Source organism: Urocitellus parryii, chromosome 11, assembly GCF_045843805.1.
Source record: "Urocitellus parryii isolate mUroPar1 chromosome 11, mUroPar1.hap1, whole genome shotgun sequence".
In the NCBI taxonomy this organism is placed as follows: Eukaryota; Metazoa; Chordata; class Mammalia; order Rodentia; family Sciuridae; genus Urocitellus; species Urocitellus parryii.
Window position 1 is genome coordinate 31,996,646 of NC_135541.1, and position 25,696 is coordinate 32,022,341.

Here is a 25,696-nt window from a genome sequence, read left to right on the forward strand (position 1 = left end):
AATGGAGACCACAGAAATTAAGAGACGCCATTTACTGTTGGCTGGGAAAGCTGTTGGCTGCAGAAAAAGCCAAGGTAAAAGAGTCCATGTGTGCTGCAACCAGCAAGGTCAAAGGGGTGGGGATTCCCAACCCTTTTGGAATACATATCTCTCTAGCATGTGTCCTAGATGCTGTATGCAAAATTATAGGACCTGTTTGCCCAGCCCGGTTTCAGTCTTGTTTTGGCCTCATCCCTTCTTTCTATGTCCCTATTTCTCTTTTGTAGACTGAGAATGTTTACTTAGAGCCACTGTATCTTGGTTATATATAACTTGCTTTTGAATTTTTATAGGGACTCACAACCAAAAGTTTGCCTTGAGTCTTAGAGATGACTTTGGACTGGGACTTTTGGGCAATGCTAAACTGTTAAGACTGGATTTTGCATTGTGAGATAAACATGAGATTTTGGGGGGCCAGTGGCAGAATATTATGGTTTGGATATGAGTTGTCCCCTAAAAGTTACTGTTAATATAGGAATATTAGGAGGTAAAATGTTAGGTTATGAGAACTGAAACGTAATCAGTCCATCTTAGTTTGGATGGGCTGACTGGGTGGTAACTGTAGGTAGGTGGGGCATGGGTGGAGGAGGTAAATCACTGGAGGTGTGTCCTGGAAGATTTGTCCTGCAGTCCTCCTCCCACTTTCTGTATCCTGACACTGTCCTGAGATGAGCAACTTTCTTTTGCTGGGCCCTTTCCCCATTATGTGCTGCCTCACCTTGGGCCCAGAGCATGGAGTTGGCCATCTATGGATTGAAGTTTCTGAAACCATGAGCCTCAAATAAACTTGTCCTCCTCCAAATTGTTCTTGTCAGATATTTGATCACAGTGCTGACTGAAAACAGACTAAAACAGTGCCCATATATCAAAAGATCACATTGTATACTGTCACTGTGTGTAAGTTTTAATTGCCAATTATACTGCAATAAAGAAAAATAAATAAATATATAAACTTAATGGGGTTGAATTTAACATTTTCCTTTGCTATTTTATTCACAGTTTAATAAATTTGTGCATCCCATAATTTTATAAAAATATTACTATATATTAGTCCAGCATTTTTATAGTTTTGTATTTCATATTCATGTCATTGATCCATTTGGGTCACTTCTGTGTAAGGTGTGGAGATTCTATATCTCTATTTTCCAAAGTGATTGTCTCAGCACTGTTTATGGAATAGTAATTATTTTCTTCACCGATTTGCAATATTGATCTATAATGAAATAGATTTCTACATGTGCCTGCCCTATTCTTAAGCTTTTTATTTTAGAAATTATTTTATTTATTTTTTTTGAGAGAGAGAGAGAGAGAATTTTTTAATATTTATTTTTCAGTTTTTGGTGGACACAACATCTTTATTTTATGTTGTGCTGAGGATCGAACCCCCGACCTCGCACATGCCAGGCGAGCGCATTACCGCTTGAGCCACATCTCCAGCCCTAGAAATTATTTTATTTTTGATTAAAATACATAAGAGTTGTCTGTACTAGTGGAATAATCCAATGTGATTTTTCAACACACATATCCAGCATACACTGATCAGACCCAACTTCCCTTTTCTGTCCCTTTTCCCCTTCCCAACCTCTGGTAATCCCTATTCTACTTTCTTGTTGACTTTGTTTATATTTCACATTTGAGAAAGAACAATCTGTACTTGTCTATTGGAATCTGGCTTTTTTTTCACTTTTGTTTTCCAGTTCCATCCTTTCTGTTGCAAATGACAGAATTTTATTCTTCCTTATGAGCAAATAATATTCCATTACATATCTATATCACATTTTTTTATTCATCCATCTGTTGATGGGTCCTTTGTATTCGACTGATCTATTTTTATATCTACATCAATGTAACAGATATTATAATATTTTAATTATATAAGTTTTATAATAAGCCTTAATATTATTTAATGCAATATTTCTCATATTGTCTTTTTTTCAGAGAAAGAATCTTGGCTCTTATTGGATTATCACCATTCTATGTCTGTTTTAGAGACATCATTTTACAATTCATAATACAAAACAAAACAACAAAGTCAGAATTTTGACTGAAAGTACATTGAATCTATAGAACATTTTAGCAGATGTGATAACTTTATGATCCTAGTTTTCGCAATATACAAACATTTGTCTCTCTTTGATTTTAAGTATTAATGTAATATTTTTCAATAGAGTGGCATAATTTCATTAATAAAATTTTATATTTTGTTACATTTATTCCTGAGGAATTCATATTTTATTGACTTTTTAATAAAAAACAAAATAAGGATTATTCAGAAAAATATGCAGAAAATCCTAAAGAATACACAGATGATAATTGTGAAAAGATTTTGAAAAGTTGGTTAATACAAAACCAGTGGTGAAAGATTATATCACATAATTAATAACATAGCAGTTATAGTTATGAAATTATTTATTGAATGTTGACATAATTTTAGGTTGTATGTTTTGACCTGTCATTAAGGACATTTTCCATATTTGCAGTTTGGTTATTACATTTTAGATAATTTTATAATAAACTTTATTATATATGTATCTGTGCACACATACATTATTTCTGTTGAACAAACATATACTCAGAAGCAGAATTTCTGGAACATGGGCTATGTTTATTTTCACTCTAGTAGAGATGCTAACGTGCTTTAGAAATCATCCTCCTTATTACATTTCACCCAGTGGAAATGAAACAAGAAAGCATTTATTTACTTGCTAATTTTATTTCTTGTATCTGATTGGTCCAAGTTTAATTTAAAGGCATTTACCGCAAGCTTTTGTACTCAGGTCCTATGTGAAGCTACTGTCGAATCTAGATTCTACCTCTGTGATATGGCATTTCCTTTGAATGCAGAAGGAGTAGGTGGATCCAGATGTTCCAAGGATCCAGAAAGGCCAGACCTTGACTACAACATTGGAATTAATGAATGTCTTACTGAAGCTGCCCTTTTCCATATGAGAAGAAAAACAATAGTTTGCATAGGAAATCAAGCCACTCTGGAGTAAGCGGCCAGGATTCTTCACTGAGCCAGTGGCTTAGGTGATGGGCAGATGGGGCCATGAGTGTGGGGTGTGCATAATCAGGACTCTGCAAACCTTTTATGCCCTCATCCACAGCTGCCCTTCAGAGCAGTAATGTGATGCAGGCACTGAACCATGTAAAGAAAGGGAAGGAGGATCATCACAGGGGTCTGATATCTGTGGTTTGACTAAGTGATTGGTTGACATGAAAGGGAATCCTCTCAAAACACAGGATTTCAAAATTGTTGCTTTTTATTTGTTTCCATATTGGCATGGTTCTTGTCGTCTGATCCCTCAGTGACTATTTCATTTTTCCAGGTATGATGGCGCCTGCAACTTCCTCTTTTTCTGGGTACTTCATGGCCATTCTTCTCTTACAGATGGAAATACTCACTTCAGGTAGGGAAATCTATTTATTTTTCAAGATTTCATCTCATCTATGAAGAAAAGATAATGGTAATAAATGATACTGAAGGAAATGATTGAGCTTTCTTGCTGCTAATCTGCAGATTTTACCCATCAGTTATAATTTTTTTAAGTTGTCAATGGACCTTTATATTTATTTATTTGTATGTGGTGCTGAGAATCAAATCCAGTGCTTCACACAGGCTAGGCAAGTGCTCTACCACTGAGCCACAACCCCAGCCCCAATCAGTTAAAATTTTGAGGATGGAAATGAGTGTGAATAATAAATGTTATTTCAATTGCTGTGTCTTTCTCAAGAAATGCCACAAATGATAATCCCAGGAGAAAAGACAGATAAATGTCTAACATCTCCCAATGGGGAGCTCAAATTCACATTGGTAAATTACAATGAATTTACCTCTTTTATTTGAGGACTCACCACAATCATTTATATGACCATATGAATTATAAGTTGATTGGATCTCCCAGAAAAAGGGTGATTATTATTTGTAACTTCATAGTAAGTTATCCCCGAAATTAATGATTTAAACCCACAGTTTTGTGGGTCAGGAATCTTGTCACTGTCCAGCTGGGTAATTTTTCTGCTGCATGTGATATAAAGTGAGGTCACTTTCTGTATTCACCTGGTGGGAAGGGTGATCTGAAGGACCCAAGGTGGCTTTTCTCACATGTCTGGCATTTTGGTGGAGTAGGCTGGAAGGCTAGGATCACCTGAAATGTTCAACTAACAAATCTACATGTGGCCTTTACGCCATAGTAACCTCAGGACTGTCAGACTTTGTATCTAGCTGCTCTGGGTTTTCAGAAAATTTTTTACAAAAGGAAAGACTGAGAGCTGCTCATATTTTGAGATGGGATCAGAAACTACTGCAGTCTCTATTCTACTATATTCTATGAGGTACATAAATTACAGAACACACAGCTCCAAGAGGAAGGAACAGGGGCACTTTGTCTTCAAGGAAGGAGCAGCAAAATTTGTGGCCCCTTTCAATCCAAAACTGATACAGGAAAAAGTAGCCAGTGTATTTTAAAAGTTAAAGTTGCTAAGTTATACTCTATGTATATATGATATAACAAAATACATTCTACTGTCATGTTTAACTAAAAAAGAACGAATTAAAAAAAAAAAAGTAAAGGTTGCTGTTCAACAGCTGAGGTCCACATCCCACTTCCTGCCAATGGGAGCGTCTTTTATTCATTTTAAAAAAAATTTATAAAATGCCTAATAAGTTTAGGTAATGTTTTATGCACCAAGAAAATACAAAGAAATAAAATGGAGTGTTATGTGTCATGGCTGATGGATTAATGGACTATGAGAAAAAAAATAAGAAAAGGAATTAAAAAGAGAACATCACAAAGTGACATGTGCTATAAAGACGGGCAGTGGGCTGGGATGTGACTCAGCGGTAGAGTGCTTACCCATGTATTTACAAGGCCCTGGGGTCAGTCCCCACTGTTGAAAAAGAAAATGTGTCTGTCATTGAGTCGGTGGTCATGAGACCTTCCTCTAAGGAGCTAACGCTGAAGCCGGGACCTGAGAGATGAGAAGGAGGCAGCTATGGGAGAGCCCAAGGGAAGACCAGGGCGGTCAGAGTGGAGATGCAGAAGTGAAGGGGATGAGGTGGTGCATTCTGCTGCGGCTTTCAGACTAAATGCTTGGCGTTGCACTTCCTCCACAGAGCAGTTCACTGTGCGCAGCTCCGGGAGCCACAGGGTGGTCACGGTGGGCGCACAGACAGAGTTCAGCTGCCAGCTGTGGCCACCCCAGAATGCACGGCACATGGAGGTGGGCTGGTTTCGCAATCAGTCCTCTCGGCTGGTTTACCTGCCCGCCAATGAGGAAGAGCGCTCTGGAGAAAGCACGCAGAAATCTGCGAATCCCATGTTATTCCTGAAAGACGCCCTAGAAGAGGGCAAAATATCCCTTAGAATCTACAATATCAGTATTTTTGATGGAGGGCTGTACCACTGTTTCTTTAGGGATGGTGACACCTATGAAGAGGCCACTGTGGATTTGAGGGTGGCAGGTAAGACTAGAGAAACCTCATCTCCAGGTTTCCTTGCTAATGTCATTCTGGGTCCACAACTCCAAATTCATGCATGGGAGATCATGAGAAAATGATCTTGGGGCATTTAAAATATTTATGACAATAATATAGCCAAATGGTAGAATTTATAGAAAAGTTATGGTGAATAATCGAATAACTGAGATACCATCAATTATATTATACATATAATATATCACATTATATTTTTATATTATATTTTCCTTCTGGTCAAGTTAAAGTCACTGTTGTATTCTTCAATAGTGCCATTCACTTTCTTCCTTTTCAAGAATAACCATTAAACTCACATTATGTATCTTTTCATCTGGTTTATGTATAGGCATCAATAAAAATAGATATTTTTTGTGTTTAAAAATCTTACACAACAGTGTCATTATAAATATTCTAACTAATCTAATTGTACTTAGTGTGTTATTATTGCTATCAGTCCAGGTTTATCCAAGTAGATGCATCTTACTCTTTATCTGCAGTATTGTATTTTCCAGGTAAGTATATAACCATTGACTTCTGTATTACAACATTTGTGGACATATGTATGCAGAGAATTTTCTTTCCTATGCTATGCTGTTATGTTGGGTGTGAGAGTTCCTTTAGAATGTAGAACTAGGAGTTAAGTTGCTAGGTTTTTGTGCATAATTATCTTCAAATTAGTTTCACAAATTGCTCACTGAAATAATTAGGTCCATTTGTACTGGACTCAAGTCATGAAAGCACTATATCATTATGGATACTTGTATTATGCTTTTAATTTTGCAAGTTTGATTTTTAGCTTTGACTTTTCTCATTAGAAAACTTTTGCTTGTTTCTTTCTTATTTGCTGGAGACTAGATTTTGTCTGTTTCTTGTTTATTATCTTGATCAATTCTACTATTGAGTTCTTTTATTTTTTTCTTGATTTATGGGAGTTAATTTTAATCCAGATATCAAATTTCTGTTTTTTACATGATGCAATAATTTTTAGTCTATTGATATGTTTTACAAACATTTTTTATGGTGAAAGATATAATCTGATAAAATCAAATTTACAGTTTATCAATGATGGTTTGTAATTTGTGTCCTGGAGCCAGCCACACATGGGAGCTTTAGTTAATTTATGGCTTCCAATTCGTGGTAATGTCAGTCCCAGTTCTGTTCCTTCTGAACATTCCAGTGGCGGTGAAGTGATATGTCTCCAAGGTTTTCTTTGTATTTGCTGATGCCTCGGGATGTTGAGCGTATCTGAAGGTACTTGTCGTTCATCTGGATAGCTTTTAAAATCAAATGCCTCATACAATCTTTTGTCTACTGTAAAAATTAAGTTTGTCTGTCTTATTGATTAATGACATGTTTCATATATTTTGGACACAATTCCTTTCTCAGATGTATTAGAAATGTCATCTTCTAATGGTTGCTTTCTTTTTAACTGCTTGTATATCGTCTTTGGATGAACAGAAATTTAATAAATTTTGTAAAGTCTAATTTACCAGTCTTTTTTTTCTATTGTTCATATGGTTTGTGTCCTGCTAGCTTAGATTTGGGTTGGAGTATCATCCTTTTCCTACTTGTGGCTACCTTCATGAAACTTATGGCAAACCTAAGAAGGCCCATTGACTTCTCAATTCTTGAGTCCACACTGCTAATTGTAGTATCACTTCTCTCTCTTCTCCCCAGCTATAGGCACAGACATACAGATTAGTGTTCAGGTTTCTGACACAGAGGGGCTGCTGGTGGAATGTGACTCAGGAGGGTGGTTCCCACAAGCTGAGATGACGTGGAGAGACAGCAGTGGAAATACAATTCCACACTCATCAAAATATTACTCTCGGGATGAAACTGGATTATTACACCTGAAGATGAGTGTTCTTCTCAAAAACAGCACCCATGGTCCCGTCACTTGCTGCTTTTACAACCCAGCCACTGGCCAGGAGAAAAGAGCAGGTATTGTCATATCAGGTGAGTGCTTGTGGTGAGGTTTTATAAAGGAAGAGAGCTGTTTTAATCAATGTGTCAAAATAAGAAGGAAATTGAGTGAAATAATAAATGTTAAATTGCTTGATAAACTATGAGCTTCTGCAGACCTGTACTATTTAAATCAAATTAAATTGCTAGGAACAAGGAAAATACCAGACACTGAGGGAATGCTAATAAAAGTACAAGGTATTGACATGATTAGAGAAAGAGCTCTTATTTTTTGTGGCATGTTAAGGATTGAACAGTTCTATGACCATTGATATTTCTAATTTGGAAAAAAAAATAACGTGTGGTATTTTGAGCTTGAAATCAAACATTGTGAGTGAAATGGTTTTATAAAATATAAATCAGTATGCTTAAGTAAGACTAAGTTAAAAAGTATACATGGCACAAGTTGACTTCATTGCTACCTTATGAAGAAGCAGGCGTGTAGAGAAGTCAGTTACTATAGATCCATTAAGCAAGTGACAAACCCAGGATTAGATCCCAGATTCTCACCCACGATTCAAGGCTTTTTTTCTGGGAAGCGATGGGTGTGATGAGTCAGGTTAGAAAAAAGCATCATAAAATTGTGCCCATTGTGCTTCAGTGACTAGGTGCAGTAGCTAGGGGACCCAAGGTGGATGGAAAGGATAAGATGTAGAAGGAAGGAAAGGGCCCAGCAGCTCAACTGCTATACAAGAGGACTCCTCCCCACCAGTTCAGACAATGGACTGTCAGCTCACAGTGAATATGGCTCTACTCCTTGAAGCAATTCCCAAACTCATTTTTGTTGAACCATCCTGGGGCTTCAGTCCTCATTTGTGTGGTTAAATTGGCTTTCGTTGTTATAACCTCATTCTAATTCTTGGGAGTGAGAAAACAGTACACAAATTTCTTTTTATATCTAGAGGTTGCATATATCACCCTATTTCTCTTCTAATGGCCCAAATTAATTTCTATGGCCAACTTTCAGGTAGGCTGTTGTATAGAGTCTTTTACTTCGTGACCATATGCCTAATAAATATTTCAGAGTATGGGTCATGAACCCCTTAAAAAACCTAGAAAACCTGTTTATTAAGCACAGATAGGTTTATAAGAAATAATGCTATAAGGGAAGATATTATCTGGGCAGAGTTTTATTCATGGATATAAATGAATAATACAAATGGGGATATTAGGAGAGGGGATTTATAGAATTTTAGAGTTCCTTCTAGATAGTTTAAAGATAGGTCTTGCAAGGTGGGAAAGTGTTAGAGTATAATAGCTTTGGACTGGTGAGCACAGATAAAAGTCCTAAAGTGTCTTGATGAGCCAGTTGTTAATCTTGTTGAGGAGGCTACTCGGTTTGATTCACAATGTTACCTCCCAGGAACAAGTGTTTCCTGGAGCCAGTAGCCAAGTTATAATTGCTCATTTTCAATTGTTTAACATAAGGTTAGGAAAGTAGGACTAATACCCAAACTGCTTACAACAAGAACAAGAAATTATTAGGTCTCAGTATTGCTTGACTCAGATACAAGGATTGTTTTAGTTTCATTTCTTAAGGGATACTATTACCAAAGAGGAAAATGGGGACTGTTCCTTGAGAAAGACCCCATCAGTGTCTACCAGGTGGTCCTGGGAGATGAGCTCCGATCAATTTTAGCTCTATTGTTAGAATGCCACAAAGAGAAGGTAACGGTTAACTAGATCCAGTTTATAATTTATCAGGGAATTATGAAATTATCCTTTTCCCCGCTCAGTCAAGGAGGAACAATGAAGAAGATGATGAAACAAATCTTCTAAGCCCTTTATCCTGTTCATTAAAACCCCGCTATAGATGGGGTTTCGTGAGGGATAATTTGTGATCCAAAATGTTCTCCTTAATTAACTCATGATTTCAATATTCTGCTCTCCTTCACTGGGACTTTAACTTCTGTTTTCCTTTCCTATTTCTATTCGGAGTCACTTAAGCATCTGAAACTGGACAAGAACGATCAATGTTGTGGAAGCTCAAATGTGAAGGTAGAGTCTGAACTCCATGATGATTGATTTTTCAAAATTTGAATCAAATCCTTTCATAAAATGAAAAAGCAAGTTCAGTCATGGTGATAGATAAGTTAAGGGAGACTCTTTTTTTTTAAAAAAAATTCATTCTTTAGTTGCACACAATACCTTTATTTTTATGTAGTACTGAGGATTGAACCCAGGGCCTCACATGTGCTCTATCACTGAGCCACAGCCCGGGCCCTTAGGGGAGACTCTTGACAATGAAGCTGTGTTTTACTTGTTTTTTTCCCCCTGTTTGTTTCTAGAATCCATGTAATCCTCAAGTTCCTATAGTTTGGTGCTATTTTATTAAGTTATTCTGGTATGCCTCAAACTATTTATTAATTTAAATATACTGCAATAGTTATTTTAAGTTTTGTATCTGAAAACATCTACCATACAGAGGTATTAATTGTATGATTCTGTGGTTGGTTGGTTGGTTCATTTGCTTTCAATCTTACCTTCTTCATTCCTTGGGAAAATGCCTTTTTTAATAACATTTTATATGTAAGTCTCTTTAAATTCCTCTAGTAATTGGTATATAAGAATGAGCCAAATGCTAACTCTTTGCTCTCCCTATTTTCTGGACTTTGAAGAATTTGAGTAGTTACTTGCAATGTCACCACTAAGCAATTCACTCTTACTGATTTTTTCCAATGTTTTGAGTACAATATTAGGCATACTCATCTTGGGAGAATTTTTCTATCATATTGATCCTACAGGAAGTACCTATAAGGAATTTAATACGGAATGTCAGAAGACTGTCTCAATTTTGATTCTTTATTATTTTAGAACTCTTATATTTTTATGAAGCTTCTTTGAGTTTTACCAGTGACACTTCTGATCCAGTTCTATAGGCAATGGCTTCCTCAGATCCCAGAATCCTGTTCTACAATTTCCTCCATCTCAAAGATTACCCACTAGAATATAAGAACCAAAACAGTAAGTTATTCCTCTATCCAATCCTGTTTCATCCTTGGCCCAATAACTGCCAAGTCCTGTTCTTTCCCCAGGTCCAGCTCATTGGCCAATAGCCCTCACCTAAACCCAGAGTACATAATATCGAGGGTAATAGGGATCTTACGTGCAGGTGGATCCTGCTTCCATGTACAATGGGGTCTTATGATCCTGCTGTTTTACTTACCAGGTACTTCTGCTCTCTCTTTCAGATATCCTGTTGGAATCAAAGTATATGTTTTGGTCAGCTAAAATTGCTCCGATATATGCGATCATTATGATCCCTGTGTTGGCTCTTCAGTGTTGCAGAAAAAGAGGTATTTAATTTAGGAAGGATTAGAGCATTAAAGAGCTCCCATCTCTTCTTTACTTGATACCAAAGTGTTTGGAGGTGGTGATACAAAACTGTGTGAATCTGCATCTTACTGCATGCCACTACTGTGTTTGCCAAAGGGGGCCTCCTTGTCTTGAGCCAGGTCTCAGACTAAGTTGCTGCCGTCCCTCCTCACACTGCTCTTCAGGGTCAAGACACTGCCACTGCTATGGCAGCTGTGACCACCAAGACCTCCTGGTCCCTTCAGAGGTCATTGCTGATTTCCTCCCACTTTCTGGACCAATTTCCTGGAATATGAAAAATAATAATAGATCTCTTCTCTTCCTTAGGCACCCATATATTTTTAGACTTTTGCTCAAAGAAAAAGAAAAATGTAAGAACCAATTAACCCAATTCTTGGTCCTTCTGTGTCTTTTTTCCATTCCTCTTTTGTTCTTCTTGTGAAATTAACCTCAATATACACTCTCCCCCCCCCCATTAGGGGCTATAAAATGCCACCTTAATTTCAAGGAGCTGAGAGAAAGCATGAGATACAATTGTGAATGGTCTCAAATAGTACTGGACATTAGATCTTTAGACAATGCAAGGTGAGTAACAGAAGTGACAGGTGTTAACACGCAAATGCCATCACCTGTCACTGAGAGAAAGGTGTTCTAGGCTATTCTGGATGGAGGATGTGATGGACAGGAAACCTCTGGGAGGTGATTCAATCTGCAGTGAGGTATGCACAAGTCAAAGGATAAGGTGCATTTTGAGAGTTAGTGAGTGAGACTTACCTTGATTCAGGAAACGGGGCTAATAAAAGAACGGTGGGAAGTGCATCTTGGCTAGTCCTCTATCCAATTCATAAAGACCTCCACAAATTTAAATAAGTATTTATCATGTGCCAGAAGATGTAATCAACAATTTATCATCAATATCTTAACTGATTTATTAAGATAAATTTATCCCTATAAAAGCAGGTCCCATTTATTATCATCATCTTTCAGATGAAGACATTAAATAATAATCTGAGTTATTAGGAAAATTGTTCAAACTGAAGCAACCTATAAATGTGGATTGAAACCTAGATCTGTCAAAGGTCAATACTTTGCTCTGCCAAGTAGGGTAGCACATGCCTCTAAATCCAAGGGCTGGAGAGGCTGAGGTAGGAGGATCACAAGTTCAAAGCCGGCCTCAGAAAATTAGCCAGGTGAGACCCTGTCTTAAAAATAAAAACTTTAAAAAAAATGACCTGGGGATGTGGCTCAGAGTAAAAGTGCCCAGGCTTCAATTCCTTGTACCAAAACAAACAAACACTTTGCTTTTGTAATGGCAAAAGGATGCTTTTCTCATCAGAAGATATGCGGTAGCAAGACCTACTTTGCATACTTACCGTGATGGAGAAGTCACTAACTCATTAAGATACTAGGCACATCTAATCTCAGTGCCTAGTTTCTAAGATATATTAACAATAAAGCAAAGAGGGAAAAGATAAAAGTCTTTGCCCTCCTAGAGCTTACTTCTAGAATAATGTGAAAAAAGTTCTTTCTTTTGGAACTTTCCTGGCAGTGATTGCTGGTATCTGTGAAAAACAAAATAAACAAACCAAAAAAGAAAACCCTGAAGAAACTGACATCTCCTAGAAAAAAAAAATCACATAGAAAACTATGAACTAAGTTAAAACAAACAAACAAAAAAACCCCATAGTCTTTTCTAGGTTTTGTTTCATTTCAAGTATTCATTGTTCCTTGCAATTTCTCAGAATAACTGATCAATCTTGTCATTTTACTTTAGGTTCAGTAAATGAATAGTTTTTAAAAAACATCTAGCTTTATGTAGTAAAAATGAGAGTTGTCCAACCTTGAAATGATCTTTCTCATACTGTAGTATGAATGTAGGTTTTCAAGTAAAGATTGGATGGCTAAATACCAGGGGTGCCGTAGAGAAGATTCTGGCACTACACCTTGCCATTACAACTGTGAAATTCTTGAGTTCCAAGGCTCTTTTCTCCTCTTTTAGCTAACTCCAGGTTTCCCAAAATTGCCTTCGAAAAACGTTAAGCACTCAGACATGTTACGGTGACCAGAGTCCCACACTCTCTAGGTCTTATTTCCATGTGGATCACATGCTGTACTGTGTAGAACGGTAGGAAGAGACTCTTCTTCCTTACCCTCCTCTATCCTCAGCCCAGCTGACCGTCAGTCTTGGCCTCATCCCTAGTGCTGGGATATATCCTCACACATAGTCCTGCCGATCAGACCTGAGCCCTGACATAGGTTTAGTAGACCTCAATGAATAAAGCATCAGGACATTGAAGTTTCTTGAATCCTGCGTATTTGTGTCTATTTCAGTGCCTTCCCAACGTCCTAGTTACCTAATTCTCCATCTCCTCCACTCTTTTTCAGTTCTACAGAATAGAAGAACTTGCTTTCAAGTTGTGCTTCAGGGTCTTCCTTTAATGTTACACGTGGCCTTCTTACTTCTCTACTTCAGGTTCAGGAGCAGAGGTAAGTGGGACTGGAAAATGAGATTTTTTTAGTTGATGTCCTTCCTGTCTGATACCTTTTTACATGCACGTTTTAGATAAAGTTGAGTGGCCTTTGTAGCAGTAACAGGATAAGGAGTCAGGATTTAGATGATGTCTTGAGGTTTCAGGTGCTGCCCACTCAGCTGTGTAAGGACCAGAGTTTTTAAGCTTCTCTCCTGGACGTTTGTGTTTCCATTACTACTCAAATAGTAGTACACAAACATCAAAGGAAAGATGTATTTTGTCAGGTCTAGAAGCCATCTAATTCAGAGCCATTTACAAGACAATTATTAGTGTCACCTATGCAATGGCACCTGGCCAGTAATTTATGACTGTTTTTGGTTTAGATAGAGGTCTCCTTTGAAATATTAATTTAAAAATCCAAATGAAGAATATAACTTGATTTCTGATTCAGTTTCAAGACTACTGAAAGCTATCATTTGGTCTTCTTGACTATGTATTCAGAGGCTATTTAGAAGTTTATGTTAGTAATTAAGAATTTAACTATACCCTTAACTTGTTTGCCTTTACTGAGAAGTGTTTACATGGGACAATGACTATTAAAGTAAATGAAAGGAGCTGTTATTATTTGCAAAAGCTTTGCCTTCATCCTTTAGACAAAACTGGACCAGATGTTAAACAGATTGCTTTTTCAAATCTAACATATATTTTTTGAGTTGCCTATAACAAACCTTATTCCATCTATTTTCACTGTAAATCATAAACCCAAACTTCAAATCTTAATGAGCCCAAAAGACAGGTCCACCAGGATTGACTAAAAAATAGCAAGGATGAATAAAAATGTATAAGATATAATTCTATTTCTAACACTATGGAGAACTCCAAATCATTTTTTTCTAACCACATGTGCTATAATATCTACATATGTATGTATGTGTGTACATTTCTATCTATTCATTTAGTTTATAATCTTATATATCTGTCCAAGTATCATTTTCAAATTGTTTTGACCATTAAGAAAATATTTTGAGTAATGGAAAAAAAGAGATAAAGGTTTAGTCAGCTTGTTTGCTGCTGTGACCAAAAGACCTGACAATAACAATTAGAGGAGGAAAATTTTATTTGGGGGCTCACAGTTATAGAGGTTCAGTCTATAGATGGCTGACCCCATTTCTTGGGGCATAAGGTAGTGCAGGACATCATGTCAGAAAGGTATGGTAGAGGAAAGAGGCTTAGGACATGGCACCCTGGAGGTGGGGGAGAGTAAAGGAAAGGTGGGGGTCTCCCTTTATCACAAAGGTGCACCAAAGACACAATCCCCAGGGACCCACCTTCTTCAGTCGCATCCTACCTGCCTATAGTTACCACCCAGCTAATCCCTATCAGGGGATTAATGCACTTATTAGGGTAAGACTCATGACCCAATCATTTCACTTCTAAACTTCCTTGCATCTTGTCACACATGAACTTTTGAGGGATACTTCATATCTAAGCCATAACATTCCACTCACCAAAAGCTCATGCTAATCTCCCAATATCAAATACATTTATTCTATTTTCAAGAATACCCATAGTCTTGGGGCTGGGGATGTGGCTCAAGTGGTAGTGCACTTGCCTGGCATGCATGGGACGCTGGGTTCGATCCTCAGCACCACATAAAAATAAAATAAAGATGTTATGTCCACCGAAAAACAAAAAATGAATATTAAAAAAATTCTCTCTCTCTCTCTCTAAAAAAAAAAAAAAAAAAAAAAAAAAGAATACCCACGGTCTTAACACCCACGGTCTTAACAGTTTTAGCATTGCCCAGAAGTCCAAGTCCAATATCTCTTCTGAGGCTCAAGGCAAACTCTTATCTGTGAGCCTCTGTAAAAATCAAAACCGAGTTATTACATATTCAATATCTAAAGGTACAGAGTAAACATTTTCATTCCACAAGGGAGAAATGGCATAGAAAGAAAGGATGGGACCCAAGCAAGACTGAAATTCAGTTATAGGCCCTGTAACTCTACAGCCAGCATCTGGAGCACATGGTACCATGACGTTTTCTCCAAAGGGCTTGTGTAGCTTCACCCGTATAGCTTTGCTATTTGCAGCCTACATGGCCTCTCTCTTGGCCTATGTCAGTTCAATTCCTGCAGTTTCCTTGGCACACAGTCCGTGGTATTGGCATTTCTCAATCTTGGGAGTCTCCTCTGCAGCTTCAGCTTCCTTCTTACATCTTTACACGTCTCCTTCTTAAGGGCTTCCCATAAGGACTCCAACCCTGGGGCACTTGCCTGGCTTCCCAGGCCTTCCTTTGGTGAAAGCCTCTATACCCCCAACCCCAGAGCCTGCATTTCTGTAGAATCAGCACCGCAGGGTTACTGCCAAGGTCTGCTACCATCTTAAACTGTAACCAAGCCTCCAGGGACACTGGCTGCAGCAGCTTCTGAGTGTCCGGGCAGCTGAGCGTGGTCAAACAACTTCCTAGGTCCCCCTGTGCAAGCAGGGTGTCCCACTGGTCTCTTCTCAAAGAATTTTTACTTTTACAGCCTTCTGAGATGGGCATAGTCTTGTCAATTCCTGAGATACCCTTAAGACATCTTTCCTACTATTTCTGGAAAAGTATGTAGAGTTTCTTTAGTGACAGTAGTGTTTTTAACCACCACACCTTCATTAGCTCTAGTTTTGCTGACAGATTTCTGGCCAAACTGCAAGTGTAAACATTTTTTCTGCTTTCTACTCCTGATTACTACAATAAACATGGTTAAAAGCCACCAGCAATATCTCAAAGAAAGTCTCAGGACACAGGCAAAATGTAGACAACTTCTCATCCTGAGCAAAACATGATGGCCTCAAGTCTATATTCCAATAGAGTCCTCCTTTTCCTCTGAAACTTCTTGAACCTAGTCTTCACTGTGCATGGTCCTATCAGCAATTTTGGTCTTCTGAGCTCCACCAGACTCACACATTAAACTCTGCTTACAACAATCTAAAACTTTCTCAGCTTGCACCGATGCACTTTTGGAAATTCCTCCCACAAATTCTGAAAACCTCCCAAATCTTCTGAACCACATGGTCAGGTTAGTCACAGCAATGACCCCCACTTCTTGGTACCAATTTCTGTTTTAGTTGGCTTTTTTTTTCATTGCTGTGACCAAAAGACCTGACAAGAACAATTCGTGGAGAAAAAAATTTATCATGGGGCTCACACTTTCAGAAGTCTCAGTTCTCAGGGCCTGAGGCAATGCAGAACATCATGTGAGAAAGGTGTGGTGGAGGAAGGCGGAGGGAGAGAGAAACAAGAAGAAGGAGGAGGAGGAAGAGGAGGAGGAGGAAAAAGAGAGAGAAGAGAGAGAGCATTTCTTTCATCACAGACAAAATATGAACACCAAAGTCATGCCCCCATAGATCTACCTCCTCCAACCACATCCTACCTAGCTACAGTTAACACCCATTTAATACCTATCAGGGGACTCATTCACTGATTAGGTTAAAACTTATAACCCAATCACATCACTTCTAAACTTTTTCATATTATGTCACACATGAGCTTTTTGGGAACCCCTCATGTCTAAACCATAACAATAGTCAAGATCATATTTTGATGTCTCTCTTTCTTTCCTTTCTCTGCCCCCCTTTCTGACCCAGGTTGCTTACATAGCTTTTATTAGAAGTCCACATTGTGATCAAGTGGCTCCATGACAGTCTCCAGAGCCCTCATCAAGGGGGAATCCAGTAGAAATACCTGCATATGTCTGGAAACCCAAAAGAATGAATACTAAAATAGTCTGTGCAAAAACTCACCAAGAAAAAAATACACCCAAGTGGAATGTAATAATATGAAAACTATTCTTGATCCCTTGGTTCTTGTTATGGTTTAGATATGAAGTGTCCCTCAAAAGCTCATGGGTGAGACAATGCAAGAAAATTTAGAGGTGAAATGATTTAGTTATGGAGTCTAAACCTAATCAGTGCATTAATGCACATGAATGTATTAATTGGATGGTAACTGCACACAAATAGGATGAGGCTAGAGGAGGTGGGTCACTGGGCCTTGCCTTTGGGGTATATAGTTTGGGGTATATAATTTGTCCTTGGTTTAGTGGAGCTCTCTCTCTGCTCCTGGTGCTGTGTCCTGAGCTGATTTTCCCTGTCACACCTTTCTGCCATGTTATTTTGCCTCACCTCAGCCCCAGAGCAATGGAGTTGGCCATCTAACGACTGAAGCCTCTGAAACCGTGAACCCCAAATAAACTTGTCCATCTCAATAATGTTCTTGATAGTTCTTTTGGCCACAGTGAAAAAGCTGACTACAACCATACCAAAGAGTACAAATAAAAGTACACTTACCTTGATAATTCATAGATGTAAATTCTCCCTCAATGAGATTGAAGTCATTAAATGGGTAAAACTTGGTAAAACTTAGTATTTTAAAGATAAAGCCAAAACTGATTGACTGACGTAAAGGATATTAAGGTTTAAGAAAAAGTGTCAAAGACAACTTTTAGTTTTTGAGATTTTGTGTTCTTATTACAGAAGGAATATAATTAGATTTTAATTTTTCATCTTTTTTGGCAATTTAAATGGATTGCTTATGTTTTTGACATTTATGTTTCAAATCTCTAATGTTATTTTGTGTTTATTTCACATTCCTTTTCTTTATACATGCTTCCATTCTTTCTTTTATTATCATTTTATTGAGTATTTTTAATCATCCTAGTTTTGCTTTTATAATTTTAATCATTCTATGTCTTTTTATTTCTAATGGAAATAATTTAAACAGTAGTGCCTATCATTGAAGCAGTTTCTTTAGAAAACCCATGTAAGGAGGAAGAGGAGGAGGAAGAGGTTAACTATCGTGTCCAAATTCAATTAATATCTTAAATACTCATAAAGAATAATAAGACCTTGGACTAGTTTCATAACATTTAACCTCCATGGAGATATACATTATGGTTGTTGAGGATTTTAATTATGTATTTAAACTTAATATACGGTTATTATATTACTCTTTTATATGGAATTATTTATATTTGTCTATCAGTATATACTTAAAACATTTTGTACCATTTATTCTTTCTGACCTGTTAGAATTTACAAATACTATCACACTATCTGGTGGCCTTTATATCATCTTTTATTGCAATAGCTATTGGATTTTATGTTGCATTTATTTTCTTCTAGTGCATTGAACATACTGTTTTACTATTTTGGCTTCCACTGTTCCTGTTTTATTGAGAAGTCTGATTTTAGTCTACTTGCCACTTTTGAATTCAACCTCTATTGTTCTGAAGATTCAAAAGACTTTTTTGTGACTTGTGTATTTGTGTGTGTGTGTATACACTTGCGTGCCTCAGTATGGGATTAGTTTTATTTTTCATAGTAACTATTTGTTTGGTTCCTTGATTTTCTGCATTAGTATCTTGAATAAGGACTCAAAAATTCTTAGCCATCATTGTTTTAGATATTTCCTTTGCTTCTTTATTTAACTTTTCTTCTTTAACAACTTTATATGACCATTGATTGGAACTTTCCATTCCATCTCATATATCTCATATCTTTTCTTCTTTATTTTCTACTTTTTCTTTCCATGTTCATGTTGTTCAACATATTGTCAAGTTTACTAACTCACTCCAAAAGTGACTAATTTGTTGTAGAACTTAGACTTTGAATTGTTAATTTCAAGAATTATGTTTCAATACATAATTTATTAATGCCTTTGTCCATTATTTAAATAGATCGACTTTGTTCTACTTCAATATTATGATCACATTCTGATTATGTTGTATATTACAACTTCCTCTTTCATTCAAACTGCAGTTGCAAAAAATGTTTATTTATCCAACTGCTCAGAGTCCCAATGTGTTATATCTGGTAAAATTTCCAGAACTTTTTGTCTTTACAGATCCTAAATGAGGACATAAAAATAAATAAGAGTATGTTCTTGGTTAGCTATGGATGAATGAATAGAAATGACGTCTCACAATTTGCATTATAGCTCAGGTCAAATTACACATATCATCTGACTTAAACTATCTACTCTTGTCTCATCATGTAATAAAGCCTAGAGGAACTATTCTAAGTTTGATCTCTTCCTCTTATTAAGTAGGCTCCAACATATCTGGTTTCTTAATTTGTGCATGTTTTCCAGTCCCTATTTTCTTTTAAAAATGCACGTTTAATTTTTTTTCTTTTTTTTTCCAGGTCTTATTTCAGATGACCTGTACTCATTGTATTGTGGATGGATATGGGATCTATGCATAATGTTGACTGCATTGATGGTGTTTTTCTCTGTGCTTATTCTTGTTCTATTTATCATATCAACAGTAAGTGAGGCAGTGAGGGTGGGAACTCCAAGGATGTATCTCCCATACCTCTACCTAAATCCCCTGGGTCATTAGACTTCATTCAATGAAACTTCTGTTATAGGGTCAAGTAGAATATAGAAAAAAATGGTGGCTTGGGTTATCCATGTTTCTCTCTACTTTCATAAGCAGACTGGGACCATTGTACAATTTCCCTGTGTTTTCTTAAGTGTTGTAGGATCCACTAAATTGCAAAGCCCTTCTTGTGAAAGAACACATAAATGTGAGACTATAAATTTTGCTACCCACATTTAAGATTAATTAACACCAGAGAAAGACAGAAAGACCCCAGCCCAGCTACATCCTGCTGGTTCAATGTTGAATGCTGCAGATCCATAGGGAAGGCTCATATCGACACCTCCATTGAACTCTTCCTTCAGCTAACCTTAAGACATGGTCAGGTAGGCATGTGTACAGGGAGTGGAGGCATACTTCTGAAGTCATGAGCAATTCTCACGTGAGAGTCACATAACAAACAAACAAACAAACAAAAATTAGGTGCTGTGGCATAAGAACCAGGCAAGTCTGCCTCACTAACATAGGTGTGTTTCATACCTGTTTTGTCATGGATTCACACTAATCAATTACCCCCCTAATCAATATGTTTTTTACTTGTGTAGGACTAAAAAAAAAAAAGAGTCCCTTTAAGAAAGTGAGGATTATATAATGAGAAAGAGTGAAAAACCACATCTAAATTTCTTGTTATCTGCCCTTCAAAGCCTGGAGAAGTTGGGGAAGTCATACCCAAAACTTCATAAAGCAGATCTCAATTACTGGAAATGTCCTCATTGTACTAGAAGTTTTGTATTTAATTCTAGAGACCTTTCCCCCAACATAGTCTTTTTAAAAAATATTTATTTATTTTAAAGTTTTAGGTGGACACAATATCTTTATTTTACATTTATGTGGTGCTGAGGATGGAACCCAGTGCCTCGCCCATACTAGGCGAGTGCTCTACCACGGAACCACAACCCCAGCCCCAACCTGAGTCTTATATAACAAAATTTTAGTCTCTTTTATAAGCATTTTCTCCAATCCTGGATATTGAAAGTATAAAAAGATAGAGATAATTGGACATGTTGTAGAATCTGAAAAATACTTCTCCCCTCTTCTCTTTTGGTCCTTCCCCCACCTCTTCCCTCTTCCTCTCCTCTCTCCTCTCCTCCTCTCTCTCCTCTCTCCTCTCCTCCCTCCTCCACTCCTACTCTTCCCCTCCTCCTCCTCCACTCCTCCCACTCCTCATCCCCCACTCCTCCTCCTCCTCCCACTCCTCCTCCTCCCACTCCTCCCCCTCCTCCCACTCCTCCTCTTCCCCCCTCCTCCTCCCCCTCCTCCTCCTCCCACTCTTCCCACTCCTCCTCCCCCTCCTCCTCCTCCCACTCTTCCCACTCCTCCTCCCCCTCCTCCTCCTCCCACTCTTCCCACTCCTCCTCCCTCCTCCTTCTCCCCCTCCTCCTCCTCCTCCTCTCCCTTCTTTTCCTCCTCTTACTCCTCCCCCCTTCTCCTCCTCCTCCCTCTCCTCCCTCTTCTCCCCTTTCTTTTTCTTGACATGGCCTTGCTATGTTTCCTAACCTGGCCTCAAGCTCACAATCCTTCTAGTCTCAGCCTCAAAGTAGCTGGAACTTCAGACACATGCCATTATGCCAAGATAGAATCAGGATTCTTGAATCTTCCTTACCCTCTAATAATTGTACCAACAATATTTCCAGGGAAATAATGAACATAAACAATGTTAGGAAAAATCATCGCTCCTTAAATTGGGAACTTTCCTCAAAACAAAGTTAGGGGTCAGTTAAGTAGAGATTAGGCACACTACTACTTAAATCTGAGTTAGGTCTGAGACCATAAATTAAGATGGCACCAAATAACATAGGTCTATAAGCCCATTGAAGGCTTAGGCCTGTTGAGTTTACTAAAAAGTCTAGTCCAAATAGGCTCAGAAATCAGAAAGCAAAAGGATAAAACAGAGTTTGCCCCAAAGAGATTTATATTCAATCTCTGCTTCTTTCCAGGGATGATAATTCACGTAGAAGGCATGTGTACTGGGAGGGATGCCATACCATCCAGATCTTTAGCAATTTTTATGAAAGAATTTCATGCAAATAAATAAGAGCAAAAATTACAACCTAAAATGCAGGGAAAAGCAGGGCTTGTGTTAATACAGGCTTGGTTTATTCCCTTTTCTTGACATGGTTCAAGGGTTTTTCTTTCTTCCTCAAAGAAAATAAGGTACATTCTAAATTCATCTCAACTTGGAAGTGTCCAAAATCCCCACCAGTGCTCTAAGCCTGTGGGACATGGGTGTCCCTTTATGAAAGGGCTCCATTCTGGAGCATTTGTCTTATCTCTGGTTTGTTTTTAAGTCCAGCAATTGAGGAGGTTCTGGTTTTCTTTACCTGAACTGCAATTGCCAAAGGAATGAAGCACAGCTGTGATATCCGAGTTCACATTCTCCTTCCAAACTAGTACCTCTAACTTCTTTCTTGACATTCCAAATATCCTCATTGAATTAATTAGTATGTGTAATTAATACAAGTTAATAAAAAACAAAAATCCTATCTGTCTTGAAGGGACTCTACTCCCTTTTCTAACTTAAATTTTATAATAGCAGCTCTCAAATTAGCAGCTTGCATGATACCTTTCTCGACTGTATGCATCTCCATGCTCTCAAAATTCCTTGAGTGACATAGATGATTTATAAAAAAAAGATTGTGATACTGGTTTTGCTACAGAATTTAACTGTACAAAACGTACAAAGTTTTTCTTTCCTTCCTCTAACTGTGTTCTGTAGATTTTGCTTTTCATCTTTGTCATATGTTCTATGGATGCCAGTGAGCTCCAGCATCACGGATCTCTGATGTAACTCCCTCCCATAATGTAAATTTAATTAGGTTTGAATCAATATGGATGCAATAACATCTATTTCTTTTTTTTTTACAGATTTTTTCAAATTAGGAAATGAGTCTTTTCATCCGAAACAAAAGAGGCTGGATGACTGTAAAAGAGATGATATAAAACTTTGAGGAAGAAGCATTTTGTACCAAGAACCTATATTTTTTAGCAAAGCCACGTAATCACCAAAGTGTGGGAGAAAAATAAAAAATTTCCTGGAGACTCAAATATTTCTAAAACGTATTACATGAATGTCTTATTTACAAAATTTTGATATTATTTATGTCAAATATAATTACTTCATAAGAATTCAAGCTGTGATAGTATCTAATTGTAGGAAAAGTGATAAGCTAATAAACAAATGTTTCATAAAATCTAAACATTGCCCTGAAATAGTCAAAACATATCATAATCAGAAATATAAATAAAATGAAACCTCTGGTTTTCAGTCTGAGACTCAAGTTGAATGAAATTATAAAATAGAAGATATTTGTTTTTCAGGCCATAGGCTTACAACTTAAGAATAAAAGCAATTTTAATGAAAAGAGATGGAAAACAAATTCCTGGAGACTCATAGAATACACCAATATTTACATTAGTATTATACTGAAAACATAAATACTATAGATATAGAAGACTACTACATGTTAGCACAAGGTGTCAGTGTTTGAAATTTTTAATATCTGGTTTGCATGTAGTGCTATCTTTTTGAGGTTTCAATTTTTTGTATTCCATTATGACTGCTTATCTAATCTAGTATAAAGTAGAGGGGAAAGCAACACTTTTAAACATACTACACTTGTCTAACTCAGTGCAAAATCAATCCAAGGCAATTTGTAAATGTCTATATGAGAGTTTAAGATAAGGACCTATTAGAAATTAATCCAGGACATTACAGAAAAAAAACTTGATGTGAAACTAACACTAGATAAGGATTTCTGGAGAAGGTAAGTTTTGAATTAGACTTTTAAGATAGTTTGTACCTCACGCTTACAAGAGAAAAATCAACCAGGCACCTCGTGGTTCTAAAGATTAATACTTTTGCTAAAAATGGCTTGTTTTAAGTAGTCTTGCCTCTCTCCTGAGTTCTTGGTATTTTTAAAAGCTTATGGATTAGAAGAATTAATATGGTCCAAATGTGTGTACTACTGAAAGCGATTTATAGATTAAATGCAATCCCCATTAAAATATCAATGACAACCTTTACAGAAATAGAGAAGTAATTTTAAAATTCATATGGAAGCACAAAAAAAAATCACATAGCCAAAGCAATCTTGAACAAAAGGAACAAAGCTGAAGACCTCATGAAACATGATTTTAAGACATATTACTGAGTCCTAGTAACCAAAACACACAACCTGGTATCAGGATAAAAACAGACACATAGATCAATGGAACAGAGTGGGTTTCTTTTACCCCACTAAGTCTTCTATCCAGAAATCTGTGCATCTGTAGTCAACTAATTATCAAAAAAGTTGTCAAAAACACATTGGAGAAAGGATAGCATCTTCAATAAATGATGCTAGGAATACTAATACTAAATATACATTATTCAGAATATTGAAACCTCACCCCTATTGCTCACCCTGTGCAAAAATAAATTCAAAATGGATCCAATACCTAAATGTATGACCTGAGTATGGGAGGCCATCCTTACACGTGATTTGAGTTACCTCCCTGGCTGGGTGAGAGGCGCTTAGACACAGCTGTGTCAGAGCTTTCCCCACCCTTCTCCAGGTCTGAGGGCTTGTCTGTGCAGAGGCGTGTCTGGCCACTGCCTCAAAGACCCAATCGTTGCCCCTGACCTTGGGATGCTGCCCCTCTTAACCTTCATTGGATGGGATTTTCCCCGGAAGTTTTTGTTCCCCAATAAAAGCCCACTCCCTCTCTTGCTAGTCTCTTCTGTAAACCTTGCTGCAGCATTAGGTGGCTGGAGGCGGGAGCTAGGAGAAGCCGTCCCCGAGGAGCTGGTATTAAAGGTAATTACAGTCTTGTCTCTTTAATTTAAAACTCCCTAGCAATTACTCATCAATCGAGCCTTCTTTCATGAAGCCAGCTCTGGTCGCGTGGCAGACCTGAGACTACAAAAATATTGGAAGAAAACATGATGAAAATATCTTAAGATGTTGGGACAGACAATGATTTTCTGGATTGGACCCCAAAGCACAGGAAACAAAATAAAAGATTGACAAACAGGATTATACCGAAACAAAATAAAAGATTGACAAACAGGATTATACCAAACTGTAATGCTTCTATATAGCAAATGAAGCAATCAACAGAGTGAAGAGATAACGTACAGAATGGGAGAAAATCCTTGCCAGTTATTTATCTGTTAGAGAATTAATATCCAGAATATAAAAGGAACTCAAAAAGTTAATAGCAAAATATAATCCAACTAAAAAAAAAATGGGCAAATGCTCTGAACACACACATCTCTAAAGGAGAAATACATATGATCAATAATTATGTAAAAGAATGCTCGATAGCAGCTATAAGGGAAATGCAAATTAAAACCACAGTAAGATGTAGTCTCATTCTAGTTACAATGACTATTATCAAAAAACAAAAAAATAACAAATGCTCATGAGAATGTAGAGAAAATGGGTATTTTATACACTGTTGGTGGTCATGTAAACTAGTACAGTCATTAAGGAGAACAGTATGGAATTTACTCAGGAAACTAAACAGAGATCTATTATATGATCCAAAATATATATCCAAAGAAAATGAAATCAGCAAGTCAAAGAGTTACCTACAAGCCCATGTATATTGCAGCATTATTCACAATTGCTAAGATATGGTGGAATCTGTCTATGTGCATGACAACAGCTAAATGGGTAAAGAAAATGTGATGTATCTACACAATGGGATAATATTCAGCTATAAATAAGAAGGAAATCCTGTTATTTGCAGCAAAATCAATGTACCTGAGAGACATTATGTTAAATGAAATAAGCCAGACACAGAAAGACAAGTATCACATGCTCTCCCTCATATGTGGAAAATAAAAAAAGTCAATCTGAATTTAGAATTGTGATTAATAGGAGCTGGGAACGATGTATAGGGGTGAGTGGATAAAAGGAGGTTGGATTTGATGAATGCATGTTGTATGCATGGATAGAACAATCACCCAAACCCCCATTGATATTCATAATTAATGAGTTAGTAAAACATAAAAAAGATTTCTT

At 37.2% G+C, this 25,696-nt stretch overlaps 1 protein-coding gene across 1 annotated transcript; it reads left to right on the forward strand.

Annotated features, from left to right (window-relative positions):
* Positions 1-3,373: 3,373 nt before the first annotated feature.
* LOC113198079 (selection and upkeep of intraepithelial T-cells protein 9-like) lies at positions 3,374-20,239 on the forward strand. Its single transcript, XM_077791544.1, has 5 exons — positions 3,374-3,449; positions 7,193-7,474; positions 13,181-13,282; positions 19,453-19,574; positions 20,234-20,239. Exons 1-5 carry the CDS (start codon positions 3,374-3,376, stop codon positions 20,237-20,239), a joined length of 588 nt encoding a protein of 195 aa, XP_077647670.1.
* The last annotated feature ends 5,457 nt before the right edge of the window (positions 20,240-25,696 follow it).